The sequence below is a fragment of the Artibeus jamaicensis genome, unplaced genomic scaffold, assembly GCF_021234435.1.
Source record: "Artibeus jamaicensis isolate MK-2021 breed Jamaican fruit bat unplaced genomic scaffold, CSHL_Jam_final scaffold_1019, whole genome shotgun sequence".
In the NCBI taxonomy this organism is placed as follows: domain Eukaryota; kingdom Metazoa; phylum Chordata; class Mammalia; order Chiroptera; family Phyllostomidae; genus Artibeus; species Artibeus jamaicensis.
Window position 1 is genome coordinate 6,854,560 of NW_026522025.1, and position 20,188 is coordinate 6,874,747.

Genomic DNA, 20,188 nt, shown 5'->3' on the forward strand with positions numbered 1-20,188 from the left:
TGACCAACATCATCTGGAAGAGCCAGCATCCCTGAAGATAGCCCCCGACCAGGCAGAAGAGAGGGCTGATATTGCAGTCCCAGCACTGCCCATTCCTATCTTGGAGCTGCTTTGTGGAATGAGGCGGCTGTGGACTGAGGGGCTTGGTAAGGCCATGGCTGTTAATGCCAGGTGGTGAGTATTCCTCTGCAGAGTAACACGAATGTGATGAAATGGAGTATGCACTGAGTTTTGGTGTGGCCTACCTGACATCAAACCCCTATTCTCAGAATTTTTAGTCATGGAACTCTGGGCAGGTAATGTAACCATAACAGCTCAGATGTGTTGACACTGCACTGTGCCAGACACTGTTCTTAGGGACTCATGTGTAGAAACCATTATCACCCCCTTCTTACAAATGGAGAAAACGAGGCCCAAAGAGGTTCAGTAACTTACCCCACACCACACTGTGAGTGATGGTAGAACTCTGACTCCAGAGTCTACACCCCTGACCCCCATAATTATTGCCTTTAGCAACCTGAAAGCTTGTAAAAGTGAGTAAGCCTTCCAAGCCTCGTAGGACTGTTGCAAGGCTCCAATGAGGTAATGCAGATAAAAGTGCTTTATAAAATATCGACTCTTGATCCAGGAAGCATGAGATATTACAACTATGTGATTTGCATTGTCAACCAAAAGAAGGCCTGTTAGTCCCAAACATTTTAGAGGTATTGTCAGGAGAGGTTGGAAACCAGCTCATCACTGAGCACTTCTGAAGGCTTGTCACATGCCAGGCTCTGTGCTGAGCCCTGTAAACTCAGGAGCTGACTTCCTAAGTTTGCAGTATAATTGAAAGAACAGACCAAGAAATTGGCAATTACTAGGGCATGCTAAATATTATGCTGGAGGGAAGCTTTGAATACTGTGGAGGGCACACAGGGATATGGTGGGGACACAGATAGGGTCCTTAGGAATGAGGGCACGTTTGCTAGAGCTGAAAGGAGAAGCTCAGTGAAAGAGGTGTAGGGATTTTGTAGACAGAGGTCACAGCACATGCAAAAGCACAGAGGCACTTGTACTATTATTTCCAGGTGCCTGGGAAGAAGCATGACTCAGTGGGTGAACAGAAGCACAGAGGGAGCATGTACGTTAGCTAACACTTCCCGGCTCATCCAGCCACAGGCTACGCAGTCATCCTTTCCAATGTTATGACATGAAATAGACCATATGATTCTTCCTTTCCATTCTGAGTCTGTCTTTGGGCTCAACCAAGGTAGCAAAGCAACATAGCAGATAAATCGTAGCATTCAGATTGGCATGTTTGTTGCAAAGAGATAAATAATGCATTACACCTGCTGTTTTCCACCTGATGCTTTTAATCTAAGGAATGACAGAAACTTGGTGCATTCTGCTACCTCAGAAGTCAAGCTGCCTGGTTCTGCCTCAGAGCCACCTTGGTGCAGCATCTCCACAGAGGCATGAGGACAATTCCCACACCTGTACCATGGCCAAGGCCAAGTGGGAAATGAGCAGTAGACATGGTGGCCAGAGACAGTCCTCTGGGCCCCTGGCCTGCCAGGCAGGTGCAACAACAGCTCCTCTTGGGACCAGATGAAAGTGGGAGGTGACCCAGGCGTCTCCCAGGACCTCCTTTACTGATTTTCATCTCCTTTTCACTCTTGAGTTTGGGTCATACTGGCCTTTCTCAGCGGAATCCCTATGGTCTCAATGTCCTCCTCACTTTGCCCAATCCCTACTCATCCTTTCAGACTTGACCCTGGTGTCCTTCCTCTGATCCCCAAGGCTTTCCTGACCCTGCTGCCTTCTTCACGAGTCCTCATTGCACAGTACAGCAATGGTCTGTTTACTTGCCTTCCCCTCCACACTTGGCTGTAATCTCACTCAGAATGAGCTCTCCCTTGAGCCCTCTACTTCCCAGATGCCTGGAACACAGAAAGAAGACATTCAGTACTCACCAAAGTTGTCTCAATTGTTCTTCAGGTGTTCTGGTGTATTCTTAAAATCGCAGACACTTGACTTTAGAGGAGATCTCAAAAGGCCACTGGTCAATTCTTCAAACACTTCCACTGTGCCTCTCAAAGGCCAACAGCCCACCTCTGCTTGATACCTTCCAGGTACAGGTTGCTCACTGTCTTACAAAACAACTCATGTCTCCTTGGCCTCTGACCATCACGACAACTTACCTTATCTGGAGCCTAAACCCATCTCCCTGTAGCCTCTGACCTTTTTGGTCCTTGTTCTTTTCCTTGTGACCTCACAAACAAACCTAATTCCTTTTCTTCAAGACAGTTCTCTGCAGAGTTGAATCCAGGTCTATTGATCTCAAAGAGAGATCTTTCCTCCTTTGTTCAGGTGCATATCCCGTAACCCCTTCAACATTCCCAAAAGGAAATGGCTTTGAATTTCTTCACATCCTCATCATCCTTATGTTTATTCTTCTCCAGTCACGCTCTCTCCTTTTATTTATTAGCAAAGTGTTAAGTATGCACTACATTATTGTTAGTTAGAATTTACTAATCTTGCATAATTTAAACTTTAGGCCTGTTGATTAGCAATCCCTCCTTCAACCTCCTTCCCAACCCCTGGCTCTCTGATTCTATGAGTTTGACTGTTTTCCATGCCCCATTTAGTGGAATCATGTGGGCTTTGTCCTTTGGTGACAGGCTTATTTCACTTACCATAGTGCCCTCAAGGCTCAGCCACGTTGTGGCATGTGGCAGTGTATCCTTTGTTTTAAGGCTGAATAACGTCCAACGAATGCCCTTTTTCTTATTTCCTCTTGAAAGTGTGGCTCCCAGAACTTTTCAGCAGGCTCTGCATTTCCCTAACCTGTGTAGAGAGTCAGATTATCCACCTTCCTTCCTTTATTATCATTTTCACCTGGCTTCATTCCCCAATGGTGCTGGAAGTTCTTTCAAACCAAGGCCCTTTCTCTTGTTCTCCTGCTAAGCAGTGCCTGTTCTTCACTGAGCTCAAGCCCTTGTATTTCCCCCCAGAGTAGGATGTTACAGCTTTCTCCACTGAATCTCATTTTGCTATGCTTGGTCTGTCTATCCATCCAGCCTTCTGAGGGCTTTTTGGGTCCTGATTCTTTATCTGAATTATCCTTGGCTTTTCCTTGTTTCTTCTTTTGGGTGAGATACAATAAGCCTGGCTGCAAAATCCATATGGAAGGCATTGACAAAGGCTTTGGCTGAGACTGGGCAGAGGTTAGCGCTCTGCAGCAGGCCACCAGAGCTTCTGTGTAGGAGGAGGGTTCTCAAAATCTGGTCCTAGATGCACTGCATAGGAATCACCTGTGATAAATCATTTAAAAAACGGATATTGCTGATTACTCAGAAGTAGAATCAGCTTTGATAGAAGTGGGGCCCAGGAACCTGTATTTGTAATAAGCACTCAAAGCATCTCAATGTGCAGCCAGGTGTAGGAATCATCAACTCCAGATTTCACTGCATTCAAAAGCCAAAACAAATGCCAGCGTGATATGATCCAAAGGTGACATCTGAGGTGTCCAGCCTGCTGAGACAGGGGCAGAGCCATGACAGAGCGTTGCCCGGTTCTGTGAGTGTGGTCAGTCTACCCTGCCACACACCCATCCGTACAAGTGCTATACAATTGTTCCAGACCATTCTCTGCTCTTTCCTCTCTCTGCCTCCTCTGCTCTTACCTTCCCTCTCTGGTTCTGGGTCTTGGATTTTGGAACCACATTGGAGCTCTCCTGGCCACCCCAGTTCACTGGTCGTGGCTTCCCATGCATGGGTGCTCTGTGCAGAACTCTGGTTTGGTCTCCCCATGGCTGCCGGGGTGACTCCTCTTCTCAGCCTGGTACACTGAAACGGCAACTCCTGGGTATAAATTAACCCTCGTTTCCTATATGGCCCACACCTGCTGGCTTCTCTGAGCCAGGATCTTACTCAGATTTGCATCATTTCACATTAATTTTGTTCTCACTATATTTACATTGTCCAATGTACAGTGTGCTGGGATTGGTACATAGTAGGTTCTTATTAAATTTTCCTGGCTGACAGCAGAATTCTTTAGGCTGATGCACTCACTGGAATTAGTGAAAATACCACACACAGGCTTCCAGGCAAGACAGACTTGAGTTTGCTCCTCAAAAAAATCGTTTGCCCACGATTTTTTAGCTGTAGGGCCTTACACAAGATAATTAACCTTTCTGAACACAGGGCATCACAACGAAAAATGACAAGTGTGGACTAGATGTCTAAGGACACTTTTAGCTCTCACATCGTATGAATAAGTCACAGACCCACCCTTTCTGATGGCTACCCTACTCCGGGGTCCCCGGAAGGTGATTCTTTGCAGTCCAATTGTGCTTTTCAAATCAAGCTGCTGGAATTCTCTTCTCCCAGCAGCACGTGGTGGGCTGTCAGCACACCCGCATAAGCATAATCACTGCACAGGCATCCTCCAGCCCCCATTAATCAGCCAGTCCTGTCACTTTAATTCGGCAGCACTCCACCACTCACCTAGGTAATTAATCTGGCTTCTGCCCGTGAATTCCTTTCATCCACTTTTGTTTACCACTGTTGAAGCATTTTTTAATCAAAACAATTAAATATGCTAACTCTTCCCCAATTAGGAATGCATTAAAAATTAAAAGTGCTTGAACAGAAATGGCAGAAGAAGCCCTCTGCCTGGTGCTGAGTGCTGCTGCTTAGAACACCAGTCCTCCCAGGCACTTTCTGCGCGGGGCTGTTCAGAGACCGGTGTGCACAGAGTCACAGAGGGCTGCGGCTGAAGGGGGCCTTGGAGATGAACCAGTGCGACTGCCTCTCTGCACACAGGGGAAGCTGAGGCCCAGGGAGGTCTTAGGCCCTTAGCTCATACAGGGTGTGTGTGATGGGGATTTTGTTCTGTTCTGTGTCACTTGAAAAAAACCCCTAAAATTTGCATATATTTAAGGTATACAAACATGATGATTTGATATGCAAAGTGAAATGATTACTATAGTCAAGCTAATAATTTACTTGTTTTTTCAGATAGTTAAACCATTTTTGTGTGTTTGAGAGACCACCTGAAGACTGCTCTCTCTGCAAATTTCCAGTATTCAGTACAACATTGTTAACTGTAGTCCTCAGGCTGTCCATTAATTAGTGATCTATACCTTTTCAGCCCACAGAACTGTGACTTTGTTCCCTTTGACCAGCAGTGCCCCCTTTCTACCTCCTGGTTCCTCGTGACCACTGTTCTACTCTCTGCTTCTACATGTGTGACTTTTTAAGATTCCACATAGAAATGAGGTCATACAGTCTTTTTCTTTTTGTGTCCTGGTTATTTTGCTTAGCATAACGTCCTCCAGGTTCATACAGGTTGCTGTAAATCTGTAAATGGCAGGATCTCTTAATTATTTAAGGCCGAATGGTATTCAATTATATATATAATTGAATATATTATATCTAATTTACATAATATATTCACAATTTTTATCCTCTAATCTGAGTGACTGAGATTTGAATTCAAGATTTCTGACTTCTAAGATTCTTCCCATCAGAAGCCCTTACCAAAGGACTCATGCAGTCATTTACTCTCTCTTTTGTTTCCTAAGCCAACTATTATTCTGAAAGTAGTTACTGCACTCCTCCATGGCAAACATTGCGCTGCTCTGCTGACAAGAGAGTGGTGAGCAAGATAAAAGTCCTTGAACTCATGTAGAGTGCGCAGTCTAATCGGGATGCAGGCAGGTAAAATTTGTTGCTGAACGCTCCCTTGAAAATATTCAATCTAATCCTCAACTCAATTGAGTTATAGCCCTAAATGATTTTTCCTTTGTGGTTGCCAGAATAATATAATAACTCATAATAATTATTATATAGTTGCAATTAATTAAAAGTAATGATATTTCAAAAATACAAACTCCAATTCACAATCTTCAGAAGACTTTAGCTGCAGAAAGACTAGGACTCTGCAGCAGTGGTCGGTGTCTTGCTCAAATCTGCTTTTCTATCCTTATCTTGCCAGGCCGACCAAGGGCTGGAAACCCAGCTCTGTTCACTTACAGGCTGTGGGACAAAGACGAAATGACTTTCCTGCTTTCAAATTATGTTCCTCATCTGCAAAATTCAGGTTCCTCAGTGGGGCAAATACAGAGACTGCTAATGCGGGACTCGTAGTTCTCCTGGGGTTGGAGACCTCCACCTTCTGCAGCTCTCTGGTCTCTCCAGGGTGAAAAAGATCATAGGCCAAAGGAAGTGTGACGGCTCTGATCATTCAGGTGCAAATAAAGCACATTGGTAGCTCTGAAGAAAGAGGAAATGATTCTGATCTAATCCCCAAATGCTCCATGGAGTAAACGACATTTGAATTGGATGGGGCTCCGAGTAGACTTTGGAAAGATGGTGAAAGGGAGAGAGGAAGGGGCAACATGTGCACAACTGCAGAGCGAAAGTGGGCGAGGCACTGTGTTGAGCACAGGGGTATATGGAGATGAATGAGAACCACTGCCCCAGGGAGGCCCAAGGGAGAATGCGCAAAGGAAAGGGAACTAGCAGTTTTGAGCAGCTGGTATGTGCGATACATATTCCTTCTCATTTCAAGAATTATTTGGGCCGGAACCACACAGAAGAGGACATTGAAATTGGGCTAAAGAACTGGGATTTCAACCCAGATTTCTGAGACTCCAAAACCAAAGAAGCTTTTACTACTGTGAGCTGGTTGTATCCTATTAGCAGCATTTTAGCATCTCAGCATTTTTGGTTTCTATCTCCCTGCTGCAGATGTTACCTATGAAGATATCCAGACATGCTTTGGAGCGTCTCTGGGCATTTCTTATCTGTTTTCACAGAGCCTAGACATTGGAGGAGGTTTATCAGGAGAACGGTGTAAAAAACATGGAGTTGGTTCTTCTGGTAAGTATTTAGTTAAAAGTCTCCTGAACAGAAAGGCCAGACTTTTCCTTGGACACACACTCAAGACATGAAAGCGACTCCACACCCCCACGTCTCCAGTAGATTCCATTTCAGTCGGTGGTCCGACTGCAGAGCCGCTAAATACAGCAAGCCAATGACCTGCGTTGGCTCTATTTTTGAATCAACCATGGGTTGATTATCACCTTAGAAATATTTGATTTTGTATGGTGCATGCACTTAGATTTTAAGCACTAGATAAAGGTCTAAGTAAGGCTTGGATGAAAGAAAAGTGTAGACAGAACCTGGAAAATTGACTGTTGTGATAAAGTCCCATCAGGATACAGTCCAAAGAGAGGGAAGAGGTCCCTGAGTGGGGAGAGTTTGGTTACCAACTTCAAGCTGAAAGAATCAATATTAGAGAAAGATTACACAGGAATATTTTGTGATATTTCCTGAGAATATGTGTGTTCATATATTCATTCATTCATCATACACGTATTGAGTATTTTTTTAGGTGGGAGACAATGGAGAATGCAGGAACGATGAAAGGGTTTATAGTATAGTGGATGAGGTACATAGAAAACAGATTTGAATTACTCCCCTTGCATTAGGCTACTCATGTCTCAGGGCCTTAAGTCAAGTGGTTTCTTCTCTCTGATGCCCTTCCCACCTTGCTTCATGTCCCTGCACAGACTCATTCACTTTTCTAGAAAACTCACTTTTCTTCCCAACCTGTCTCCCATCCTCCTGTAGATCTGACCTTGTCTTTCTCTGCACCCCTACTGTGCCCTATAGAGACATTCACTGTTTAATTGGACCTATTTGGCAGATGGCAGGCACTGAGTAAGCATTTGACATGTGATTGAATAAATGAATGAATGAACGAATGATCATCTGAGAGGGTATGGATTACCATACTCCGTCCCTCCTCCGTGTTGGGCTGGGTGGTCCTCCCATGGTCTGCTTTAATCCAGAGTCTGAGCCTGCTTCTAAGTATTTGTCCTATTCTCCTTTGTCCTGTTAGTTAACGAAGCCAGGTAAAAGAATGGAAGGCAGCTCTCAGAAAAGCGCGTGAACTTTGTCCCAAATCTCAGTAGTGATGCTTGCACACCCATCCTTTGGCTTTTTGGGAAGTTAGCTAATGCATTTATCCTCCTGATAGAGCTCAACAAAGATAGCTTTGCTGTGGAAGACGTCATTTCTCGGGTGCGAGGAGGCAACCCTGGCTGGGGTTTCGGCTTAGCTCACAACGGGAGCACCGTTTCCTATCGTTCCTGGGGGAGGTCACTGAAGTACAGTCCTGCTGTTATTGATTTTGAGGTAAGTCTTTTCCCAGTTGAAGAAACTCTACGTCTGTGAGGAATGAAAGTGAAACAGACCAGATCCTTTCATATTTCTTGTTATGAGCCCATCAAAGAACAAGATTAAATGTTAACGGCCCACTGAGCTGGTGGCCCTCCCCAAGCCGGGCTCAAGGGAGTATGTGACTTCAGACGCAGGTTGTAGGGGAGCTGTGGCCTCAGAAATGGGACATCTGCTCAGTGCCCTACTTTTACACTAGTGGTCCCGGGGTTTCTTCAGGCTTGGGTGACATTTAAAAAATAATAATTTTTATTTATACATACAAGACTTTTTTAAAAAGTCTGTTAAATTGGAGGTTGGCACATTTTTTTCTTATAAAGGAGCAGATAGTAAATATTTCAAGCCTTGGGGGCCATGTACAGTTTCTGTTATACCAGTTTTATTTCTTCTTCTTCTTTCTTACAGCCTTCTAAAATATGAAATAAAAAATCTGCTTTAAAAATTAAAATAAAAACCACTCCGAGCTCAAAGTCCACATGAAAACGAGCGATGGGTTGAGTGTGGTCCCAAACTGTAACTGCAGTTTGCCGCCCCTGCTCTCAGCGGCCCTCCGTCTTTGCCACAGTGGGGCCCTGGCAGGGGCAGGACTGTTCCCACTGGGAAGGTTGGGAAACAGGCTCCATGCACTCGACTGGTTTGTTTGAGCTCATAGGTCGTAGTGCCTGGATCTCAGACCTTCGGGTTTCATACCCAGTTCTCATTTCCCTCTATCCTAGCACCTTCCTTAAAGCCACACTTATCAACCACCGGGGGCCATTTCGACCTCATGGGGAAAGTTAGTAATGTCTGAAGACATTTATGGTTGTCGCCACTGGGAGCGTACTATTGGTATCTAGTGGGTAGAGGCCAGGGATGTTGCTAAACATCCCACCATGCAAAGGACGGTCTCCACCACAAACAAATATCTGTCCCCAAATGGCAATAGTGCTAGTGTTGGGAAACCCTGCCTTAAATCCCTCACCTCACAAACGGAGTAAAATAGCATTCGTACTGCAAATAAGTAATGGTTCTACCAGTTGTCAAACTACTTCTAGTCATATGCAAGAGTAATCCATTAAAAGAGAATTATATTGGGAGCTTTTAAATAAAATACTATTGTTTTCCTGCCAACGTTCTCCTCATCCTTGCCAATTTTATATATATAATGAAAATTCCAGGTGTAGATACATTCCTCTTCTTAAAATATATACCAATAGTTAAACCTAAAAGCCTATTATATATTATATATAACACACTGCTCTCTATGAAGAGAGAGGTCCAGTGAATTAACCAGATTTTATTTCTTCTCCAATAAAAAAGGAACCATTTTCATACAGTTGTAATTCACATGGGGTCCGAAAACTTTTATCGTCAAGCTATTAGTGATTTGGGCAAAAACCGTAGAACTGGTATCAGGAATGATACATAAACTTTCATGAGCAAGAGATAAAATTTGCATTTGCCTTGAGCCTACCTTCCAAAGGAAAGATTCATTCATGATGTGAAGACTAAATGCTATCTTTTGGGGGAAGAAAGTCTGGGTTTGGGGTGAGAAAGATGTAGTTTGGTTCGTGGCTTGGCAACTTTTGATGCGTAACCTTTGACAAGTTACTTAATTTTCTGAGCCCCATTTCCTCACTCTGTAACATGGGGATAATAGAATGTTATGCCACCAGGTCAGGGAGAGAGAAGGGGGTACTTAGGAAATGTCAGTTGCAGGAACAGGTTCACAGAGGGCAAGTGGGCTGGCCGAGGTAAACAGCCGAGCCCACTGGAGCCATGTGTGACAGACTCTAACACCCTCAGCCACAACCCACGTTCCCCCCTGAGTGGTCTGCACTCCATACATTATGCTGCTGGTGGTTACGGAGCAAGGAAATGACACCGCTAGTGCTGTGCTTTACAAAGGGAATGTCCACACAAGTCTGAAGGATGAATCGAGGGAGAGAGACCATAGACAAGGGGACGAGTTGGGGGGTTATCTGGAACCTGAAGATCAGAGAGGAAACAATTATTTGCTTGCGCATCCCCAGAACATAGCAGCACTTATGGTTAGGTACTTTGAGTGAATGTAGCCATCGTGTTATGTGACGTGATGTTATGATGTTGTGTTATGTTATACATTGTTATATTATGTTAGGTTATTTCGTGTTGCCATATCACACTACTTGCCTTCTCTGAATCTATTTTCTCCTCTGTAAAATGGGAACAAGACCATTGCCAATATCTCTTCAAGCACTAACTCTCTAAGGTTCTTCTTCACTACTCTTCCCCCGTTTGAGTCCCCTGTGGCGCTAAGGAGTGTTCCCTCTCTTCTTAAGGACAGTTCTAGGTGGGAGCAGTGAGAGATGTGAGATGGAGGGCTAAGCTTTGCTGGAAGGTCAAAGGGAAGTTGCCCAGTGGTCCTGGGCTTTTCCTGGAACTAAGAGCCACCTTAACCACAGCCACAGGGCTGCCTATTCTGTACTGACTTCTTATCAATGGGGCCATATTCCATGAATTTCCAGTAAGTTGTGTTCTTCCCTTGGCTGGAGGCCTAGCCAGTCTTGACGTGACCAGTCGATGACCTTAGCCACAGCCCCTGACCACAGGCCAAGGTCTGTTTGCCGCAGATCTTTCTGTACACATTTCCAGGAACCCACTCAAGGCTACTGAGGTGCCCTCCACGGACTCTGATTCTAGAGAAGTCGAATTGCTCCAGGCAACTCAGTCCTCTCCCTGAATTTCTCAATGACCTTGGCAAATGACTCCCTCTTAGGGTCTCATGTGACTGTCCTATAAAATGAGGCAACTGGAAAAGAGCTTTCATTTTCTGATTGCATGTTAAAATATCCAGCATTATTAAGCATGCTGAAGGTAACCATACATACATGCAATTCTAAAAACAGACACTTTTTTTACTATCATCATATCTAACTAATAAAAAGGGTGCTTTATTTTATATTGTTCTTCCCTTTGCAGTGGTATCTCACATTCATTACTTCTTTAGATCCTCCTAAGCGTTCTAGGCAATGAGTTATTATTTCCATTCTGTAGATAATGAGGCTCAGGTTTCGAGAGGGGCAGTTAAGCATCCTGGGCCAAAAAGCTAGGAGCTGAGCAGCATTTATTTAGCTTTTCCTATGTGACGTCCATCGACTGTCATCCTCACAATAAAGGTGGAAGGCAGGGCTCTTTTTCTTACATTGCGGATGAGGAAGAGGCCCCATGTGTAGAGTGATGGAGATCACACAGCTGGAAGCAGTGGAGGTGGGGTTCAAAGCCAGATTTCCTGCCCTCAGCGTCCATTTCCCCTGCTACATCCACTATAGAACTCCCCAACCCGGACAGGCTGATTGCATCCCCCAGGGGACACTTGGCAATGTCCAGAGACAGGTGTGGTTTTCACAGCTAGAATGTGCTACTGGCATCTAGTAGGTAAAGCCAGAGATGCTGCTAAACATCCTATAATGTACATTATAACAAAAATGTGTCCAGCTGGAAACTCAGTAGTGCCAAGCCCTGGACTACTACAGTCATGCCTGGGATGGGTTGCATGAAATGTAAATGATGCCGACCCATCCCCACACATGTCACCACCCTGATACCATTAAGGGACGTGCTTAGCAATGACAACATAAGTACCTATCAAGGACTCTGTTCATTCCTATGTTGAAGGTTGTCAACACACACACACACACACACACACACACACACACACACACACACACACAACTTTTATACCCTTCCTAATTTCTAAAAGTGCCTGAAGAGGGCAGACGAGTTGACACAAATGGCTTTTGAGCTCTCTCTTACTCTGAAATTGGGGGACCACACATTTCAGTTAATGGTGTCCAGGTTCAAAGTGACTCTTGCACTGAATGGTGTGATCCTGAGCTGGTCACTCAAACACTCCTGAGCCTCCACTTCTTCATCTGGGGTCTGGGGCTGATTGAGTTCCTGCTTCCCAGAGTGGCTGGAGGATCAAGTGCAGTGGGATGAAGTGGGGTGTCTGGCTCTGTGCCTGTCCTGTAGCAGGCCTTTGAGGAGCTCGATGGCCAGTTCCCGGGCTCTGGTAAACTGCACGGAGTCCAGGGAGGGACCCTCTGTTCTCTCTGTGCCCACAGATGAAGCCTGTCCATGAGCTGCTGCGGCACACAACCCTGGGAGCCCTGGAGACCAAGCGCCAGAACCTGCAACGGGCCTTGGATCAGTACCTGTTGGAATTCAACCCCTGCCGCTGTGGGCCCTGCTTCAACAATGGGGTGCCCATCCTCGAGGGCACCAGCTGCAAGTGTCAGTGTCCCCTGGGTCGCAAGGGCCCAGCCTGTGAGCAAATGGAAGAAAAGAGTAAGGCTCCTGCATCCTCACTCGGGTTCTAGCCTGGCCCAGCTCAGAGAGGCCAGCGCAGAGAGGGCTTTGGGGCTCCCATTCTCTCGGTCCTGTGCCCTCTTGCTCACTACTCTGAGACCCCACACACTAAGCTCTATAGCTGACCCCACACTTAATGGTTCTTACCCTTTTTTGCCATTAAGACCCTCCCTCGGATGAGGACTGTTTTCTTCTTATCAATGTGTATATGAATAGAACAATAATTCAATTTTGGAGGGATACATTAGTTTCCCAGAGTTGCCATAACAAGTTGCCTTAATCTCAGTGGCTTAGAGCAACAGGAATTTATCGCCTCACTCTTCTGGAAGTTAGAAGCCCAAAATTCAGGTCTGTGTGCTGGATTGCTTTCCGGAGGTTCCGAGGGAGAATCTGTTCTGTGCCCCGCTCCCAGTCTCTGGTGGTTGTTGGCGATCCCTGGCATGTTTCGGCTTGGAGAGGCATTCCAGTCTTTGCCTGTCTTCATATGGTGTTTTCCACTCCTCGTCCCTATTTTTGCTTCTTCTAAGAACACTAGTCATTACATCAGGGCCCACCCTAATTCAGCAATAATTCATTTTAACATGATTTAATCTGCTTAGTCCCTATTCCCAAGTAAAGTCACGTTCATAGGTGATGGGGGTTTGAACTTGCAGATATCTTCTGAGGAGGCACAGTTCAACTCACTATAAGGGTTAAGTAGTGGCCACTACAGTGCAAGGAGTTATGATGATAAACAAGGTGAACCAGTAAGGTTTAGACATTTATAGCTGCAGCATGAGCCCACTGATACCAGGAAAGAAGGTTCTCAAACATGGGTTAAGAATCCATCTCCTTTACAGAGGAAGGAGTCTGGAGACCTGATGTGAATCCCAACTATATCACTCACTTACTGTGAGACTGTTAATCACTTCTTTTTTCTGGGGTTCGCCTTTCTCATTTAAGTTTTCTTTGAGCTTCAGGAATCTCTATACATGCCCCCATCCCTAAACTTCCAATTATCTACACATACAAAACTGCTTATATAGTTTTGCCATATAGAATAATGGCAAAAACATGGGCCACCAAATCAGTGCATGGAGAAAGGTTTTTAAAAAGTCTGGATAGGTATATCTAAGGTTCTGCTCTTCAGTCCATAGAACAAACTGTTGAAGTACAAGGTCAATGGAATGGAGCCTGGTTTTTAAATGAGATGATGATGGGTTATCATTTCCTCATCCGGAGGCAGGATAGCATCGCTCTGGGGTCAACCAGGCCTTTGAAACCCAGTGCTACCAATATTCATCTGGGAATCCCCTGTAAAATGGGGATAATATCGGCACGTTCATCACAGGTTGTGCTGAGGACTGAACTAGCCAACCCGTGTGGCAGGCTATGTTATATGTAAGAGGAAGAGAGAGCTTCATTGGTGGAGGTCTGGCTTAAATCACTCCTGCGGTGGCTGCAGGTGTACAGATTGAAGCCCAAAAAGCTGCCTGTTATTGTGTAGGAGAAATCCTGAGAGGGGCGAGTCACAACGGCAAGTGAATTCCAGAGTCTTTATGAAGAAGGATATCAAGAATAAAAATCAAGCCGGCCAATTACCATGGCCAAACCTCAGAGAGTTTCCTCATGTGAATTGAGAAAAGGTACAAGGAACAAAGAAAACCAACCGCTCAGGGCCAATATTGCCCCGCTCCCGGGCCCCAGGGTTTCTGGACTTTTCAAGCAGAGTGTGGGTGGGATTTCGGCCCCCACTTGTCCCAGAGGCCAGGCAGCTCTCCCAGAGGGACCAAAGGTCAGTGAGGAGAAAGAGTCACACACTCTGATTCTGTGCCAGCCCTCTCACAATGCTTCATGTGCACGAACTCTTTATTCCCCCAAGGATGTTATGAGATAAATACGACATTAGCCCCACTTTACAGATGAGGAAACTGGGGCAGGAGGGAGATAGATAACTTTCTCAATGTCATCTAGCTGAGACCTTTCAGAGCTAGAATTTGTACTCAAATGACCAGATGCTGGACCCAAGCTCTTAACTGCTCCATTCTATTCATTTACATCCTAAGAGTCAGGAAATTTGGGCAGTGAAGACAGAGATTCTAAGATGATTACACTGACTACCATTTTGGGGACTGGGGAGGGAGGGTAGGTCCCTGTTCACAGTTGTCAGCCTGACTTGGCTTAAAGGGACAAAAGTGAGCCCTGCCTGGGTAAGTATAATTATAGCACGTCAAGGCCCTTAGACCCAGTGACTTACTTGGATCCCTGTCCACACAGCACAGACACAGAACAGGGAGCGAGAACTACCTAGACATGCCTTTCAATGGTCCGTGTGGAGTTGCATGTGCACACAATGGGCATTGGAGAAGGGGGGCATGATGCCAATGCTGGGGGGGGAGGCGGGGCACAAGGGCTGGGTCCTGCCCCTCACAGCCCCATTCCTCCTGCAGTTACATTCAGTCAGTTGTAGGAAGCTCATGTGTTCCACTGACCTTGCACCAAGTAGGTTGTGGACATCAGGGGGCCTTGGGGCTGTCAGATTAGTATTTCAACCAGACAGACATCTATCTGGAAAAAAAAAAATCTAAGGCTGAGAAGTCAGCCACAATGGAGACCCTATGACCCTAGGAATTTTCCCAGCAAACCTTTGCTTCTGAGTCACAGAGGTGGGAGAAACAGACAGAGAACCTGCTGTGGCTGCCCCACCAGGGGGTATAATTGCAGAGCTGGAAGGAACTTGAAGATAATGTAATCCAATGATTTTCACACTGGGATCTGAGGAAACTGGGGGTTTTAGGGGCTGCCCAGGGAACTGGGGTGAGCCTGATAGATACCCCAGCTTCAAATAGAACAGTTCCACTCTCATTTGACTTCTATGTTGGGGCCCATGCAAGATTTCATTTTAGAAAAAATAATGAAAAAATAATCATGTTGGAAAAACCCTACTGGATTAGTCTACCCTTTTCATTTTACAGAGGTGAAAAACTCAAGCTGAGAGAGAGAGGAGATGAACTTGCACAAAGGCATGGAGCCAGGTAGAGGCAGCAGCCCCAGGCCGGGGGCGTCTTATGAGCTGGGTTTCCAGAGGCACATGGTCAGTGCATGTTCTGATGCTCTGTGCAGAGAGAATCTGCCACCCACCCTGGCCCCACTGTCAGAGTCTGAGGGGCTATGATTTGCAAGCTCTCATTCAAAAGTCCAGCAGTCCTTTTTACAGGGGTGTGTGTGAACCCCTAGCCGGGCTTTCCTCCCACCCTCTGGTGGTTGCGTCTTTCTTCCAAAGGGACACGCCTCCCTGTCTTACTCTGCTCTCCATCATCCGTGGAACCACAGACTCTAATGTCATGAGATGGGCTCTCAGGGGCCTCTTCTCGCTCCATCCAGAGTTTCAAATTAAGTGCTAGGTGGAGAGCATAGGTCTTGGTTGGCTACACCAAGCCATTTCCCCACGGAGGGATTGCAGACCACTGTAGGGCAACAGGTAGTCCTCCCTCCATACTGTCTGAGCTGCTTGTCATACGCTAACTTCCTTCTCCTCTGGGAAATGATCTGTGCAGGAGCCAAGGCGGAGGGTCGCTGGAGCTGCTGGAGCTCCTGGTCCGCTTGCAGATCAGGCACTCAGGAAAGGAGGAGAGAATGCAACAACCCCCCACCCAAGAATGAAGGCACCCCATGTCCGGGGCGGGCAGTGCAGACCCAGGCTTGCTGAAGACCTCTGGGCACAGGCTGGGACACATGCAGTGGATGCCACCACCTGCAGTACCATGGGATAGTGACTTCCTGCAGCTGAGAAGAAATGCCAATCAACATGAACTTCTCTGTCCTGCCAGCTCCCAGGCCTAAGACCAGGCTGTGCCATCTACAACCAACTGTTTTATTCCCTACAAAACTCAGCCATCCACCAACCAGGTGTTGCGTGTTAACCAGAGTCTCGGTCCTGCTCACAGCACTCTGGATCTTAACAAAAAAAAAAAGAAAAGAAAAGAAAGAAAGAAAGAAAGAAAAAAAAAGAGAGAGAGAGAACTCTCAACCCATGTTTTAAAGGAGGTTAGGGATACAAAATAGGCAGATGCTCTTGAAACAATCAATGGCCAATAAAACAAAGTATGATGAGATTTATCTTAGTTCTTTGACAATAATATTTGTTCAATCATAGAAGGATTATTAGTAAGATAAGTGGATAATGAAATAATGAGAACAAAATTAAAGATTAACTTGAGTTCCTTCAATTTTCCTTCATTTTGACTCAACATTTTCTTCTATCCCTTCAATTAATCTCTCGTTTGCTTAAGATCTTACCACAAATATAGCATTTCTCCCAATTATTTTCTCACACTAGTCTCTTCCTTCACTGTTTTTAACAATTAGTAATTACATAGTGGTACCCACACCTCCTGTGACTATGTATGACCCATCTCCCCAACCTGAGGGCAGGGATTAGCTTTGTTTGGCTCAGCACTGTGTCCCCAGAGGCCAGGGCTGTGCCTTGAGTTGGGAGGGACCCAACAAGCATCTGTGCATGAAGTGAGGCCCTGAGCTCCAGAGAGGGTTCAAAGGTGGGGTCCGTATTGGTCAGGCTCCCAGACTGGAGCAGATTGGAGGGGCCGACGGATAACGATCAGTGCACCTTCCCTGACACACCTGCCCACCTCAGTGTCCCACAGTGTCCCCGTCAGGTGTTGTGTGGCACCGGCCTTTCGGTTCACCCATAAGTTTCTTCCCCAGACTGTGAGCTCCTTAACAGTTGAAATCCCAGTCAGTACAAGAAACATGTTGGCTGATTATATACATAATTATCTCCTTATCCTTCCAAAATCATCGATCTTTTTAGTGTAATAATAAGACCTATATAGACATGAAACAATTAGAAGGGGTTTCAGGGACACAGAAAACCAATTGCCGAGTGAACAAGGCTCAGATATGAGGCACACAAGTACCGGGTGGGACAGAGACTGGTCTTTTCACCTGTATTTTATATATGGAATCGGGCTGGACCCAAACCTTGAAGGATTTTTGAATGAGGCAAAGGGCGGGGGGAGATCTTTAAGACAGAAATGCAGCATGTGACAAAGTTCGAAGGTAAGAGAGGACACTGGGGGTGTGCGTGGGTGTGGGTGTTGGGAATGGGGAATGGGGAGGATGCTGAATGTAAATAAAATGATATAAAATACTTAAAACAACACCTGTCTCATACAAAACTATTGGCATCACCCTTAATATTACTGTTACTATTATTAATTAAAGCTTATAGTTTATTTCTGAGCTCTTTAGATTTTCTATCTGAAAGAAGGGAAAAAAAAGAAGGCTCCCTTATTGCTTCTCATCCCGTCTTTAATTTACATTTTAAGTTAATTTCCACGCGTTACTTACTGGGGAGTGGTAGTTACGTGCTGGAGTGTGATGGGAGGCAGACTGGCCAGGCCGACTGGGCAGTTTTCAGAGGGCATTCAAGCTTGATCCGAAAGTGGGAGCTCTCAGTCTTGGTTGCACATCAGACTCACTAGAGAGTTTTTTTTTCTAAAGTGCTGTCCAGAGGTTGCACCCCAGACTAATTAAATCCAAATCTTGGGAGGTAGGACCCAGACACCAACAGTTTTATCAAAAGCTGCTCAGGTGATTCTAATGCAGCCAAGGGTGAGAACCTCGGAGAGTCGAGGAGTCATCACGTGTGGGGGGGAGAGGCCATATGTGACCAAGCAAAATGGCAGCCACAGTCAGGTTTGTCCATGCTAATTTATCTAGTCTTTTAAAGGACCCCTTAAGATTTGTTCTACGAGGTCCGTTTTACAGCTAAGAAAACTGAGTCTCGGCAAGGCTGAACCTTATGGGTCACACACCTGGCCAGCCGGCCAGGGTTTCAGTGCAGTACATGAAGCATACGTTCCCCTACCTTTGTTCTGTGCTGTCTACCAGTGGAGGGACTTGTAGGATGGTTGGTGTGTGGGGTACACCACCAGCCATCCTATAAGTGCAGGAATCTCGGTGGGAGATGAGAACTTCGGGATTAAGCAATGGCCTGGATCACTTGTGAGCCCAAACTACCTGTCACCTGAGTCAGGAAAGTAAGGCCAGTGCCTGTCTCTCTCCCTCCTCTGAAGATGCTGCATCTCCCAGCAGTTTTAGAAATTAAAATACAGCAGAAGTGGCAGTTTCAGAAGCAGCAGCCCTTCACCGCCTCCAGCCTTTCCCTCTTCAAGAACTCCCGGCTCCCTCCAAGCAAAAGGCAAAACGCTCATCAGATGTGTCTTCCCTCAGGTCCTTTCAGGAGAGCTATAATCTAAGGTTTTATAGGTAGCGGATGTAAAAACATGCTTTAAAGATATAATCTTCAGCTTGACAAGGCACCTTTTGAAAAGTAAATTAATGATAGAATGAAAAGCAACAAGGAGATGCTTTTTCCTCTTTTTCCCCCTTTGAGACAGAGGAAGATCTAAAGCATTCATCACTCAATGAATCTCTTCTAAACTCTATGCCTTTAGGGTGAAGAAAATGGACAGAGAGAAAAGGTGGGTTTCCAAAAGCACATTGCAGAGGCTGCGGTACAGATTAGCAAAGGGCACTTATTTTTCCATGAGGACAATGGAGGCTGCTCCCCCTTCGCTTGGGAGTGGGTGAGCTCCTCTGCCGCGCCCCCTGCTGGGGGCTGGAGGCACAGGAATGAATCAGACGTGGTCCGGGGCCCTGGAAGAATGCTTGGTCCGGGGAGGTTTGTGAACAATGGCAGGAGGGTTTTCTACCAGCGGGAAAGCCTGGGGCTGTGGGGGCAGGGAAGGCAGCCTGAGGAGGAGAGGATGACCAGAGGAGATGAGGAAATGAGCGCAGGAGGTAGATAAGCAAAGGGGGAGGGGTGAAAGAGAAGCAGGAAGGTACAGAGGAAATAACATGTATAAAGTCACAGAAGGGGGGAAACATGAGGAGGAGCGTTGGGGGGCAGTCACTTTGCAGCTCCTGGAATGGGGCCCTGGACATTCTCAGGCTGGGACAGCTGAGTCTGAACCCTGGGTTTGGTCACTGAGGGCGGCTGCTGCTTGGTCCTGGGCAGCTTGACACAGGCAGGCACTTCCCAGTCATTCCCCTGTTTGCCTCAGGTGTCCTGGTGGTTCAACACCCCACGGCCATTGTTATAAAGCCTACGCTTTTGGAACTGAAGCCACAAGGTTCTCTGTGACCTGACACAATGCACAGCTCCATCTTTCCCTCCCATTTCAGACTCTGAGCCAATGTACTAAAAATCTATTGTCCCTAACATGACATATAAAGCCTTGTGATGACTAGTCCTTGGCTCTCTCCTTCCCTTGACTCTTCCCTCAGTCATGCTGCTCCAACCACTCGTCTTTGGTCTGTTCCTCACATGTGCCAAGCTCGCCCATGCCTCAGGACCTTTGCACTTGCTGTCCCCTCTGTCTGAAATGCTCATCCCCTAAAGGAGCTCACCCCAAGACTCACTCTCTTATTTCATTCAAGTCTCTGCTCAAATATTAACCTTCCAAATCCTTGACCCTCGTTTACTTTCCTTCTACGGCACTTATCACTACCTGAGATTATAGATTTGTTTATTTCCTCTCCACCTTGGTATGCCTCTGCCATTAATACGCAAGCTATTTTGTGGCTAGACCACCAGTACCTAGAATAGTATTTGGTCTTCATAGGGT

At 46.0% G+C, this 20,188-nt stretch overlaps 1 protein-coding gene across 2 annotated transcripts in view; it reads left to right on the forward strand.

The window, feature by feature from the left end:
- The window catches only part of C8A (complement C8 alpha chain), a 56,259-nt gene extending 39,608 nt beyond the window's left edge, over positions 1–16,651 (forward strand). For both annotated transcript variants that reach the window (XM_037148530.2, XM_037148531.2), the window contains exons 8-11: positions 6,735–6,866; positions 8,029–8,186; positions 12,314–12,536; positions 16,094–16,651. In XM_037148530.2, the coding sequence (XP_037004425.2) occupies positions 6,735–6,866; positions 8,029–8,186; positions 12,314–12,536; positions 16,094–16,245 (665 nt within the window). In that variant the 3' untranslated portion in view covers positions 16,246–16,651. The remainder of the gene's footprint in view (positions 1–6,734; positions 6,867–8,028; positions 8,187–12,313; positions 12,537–16,093) is intronic.
- The last annotated feature ends 3,537 nt before the right edge of the window (positions 16,652–20,188 follow it).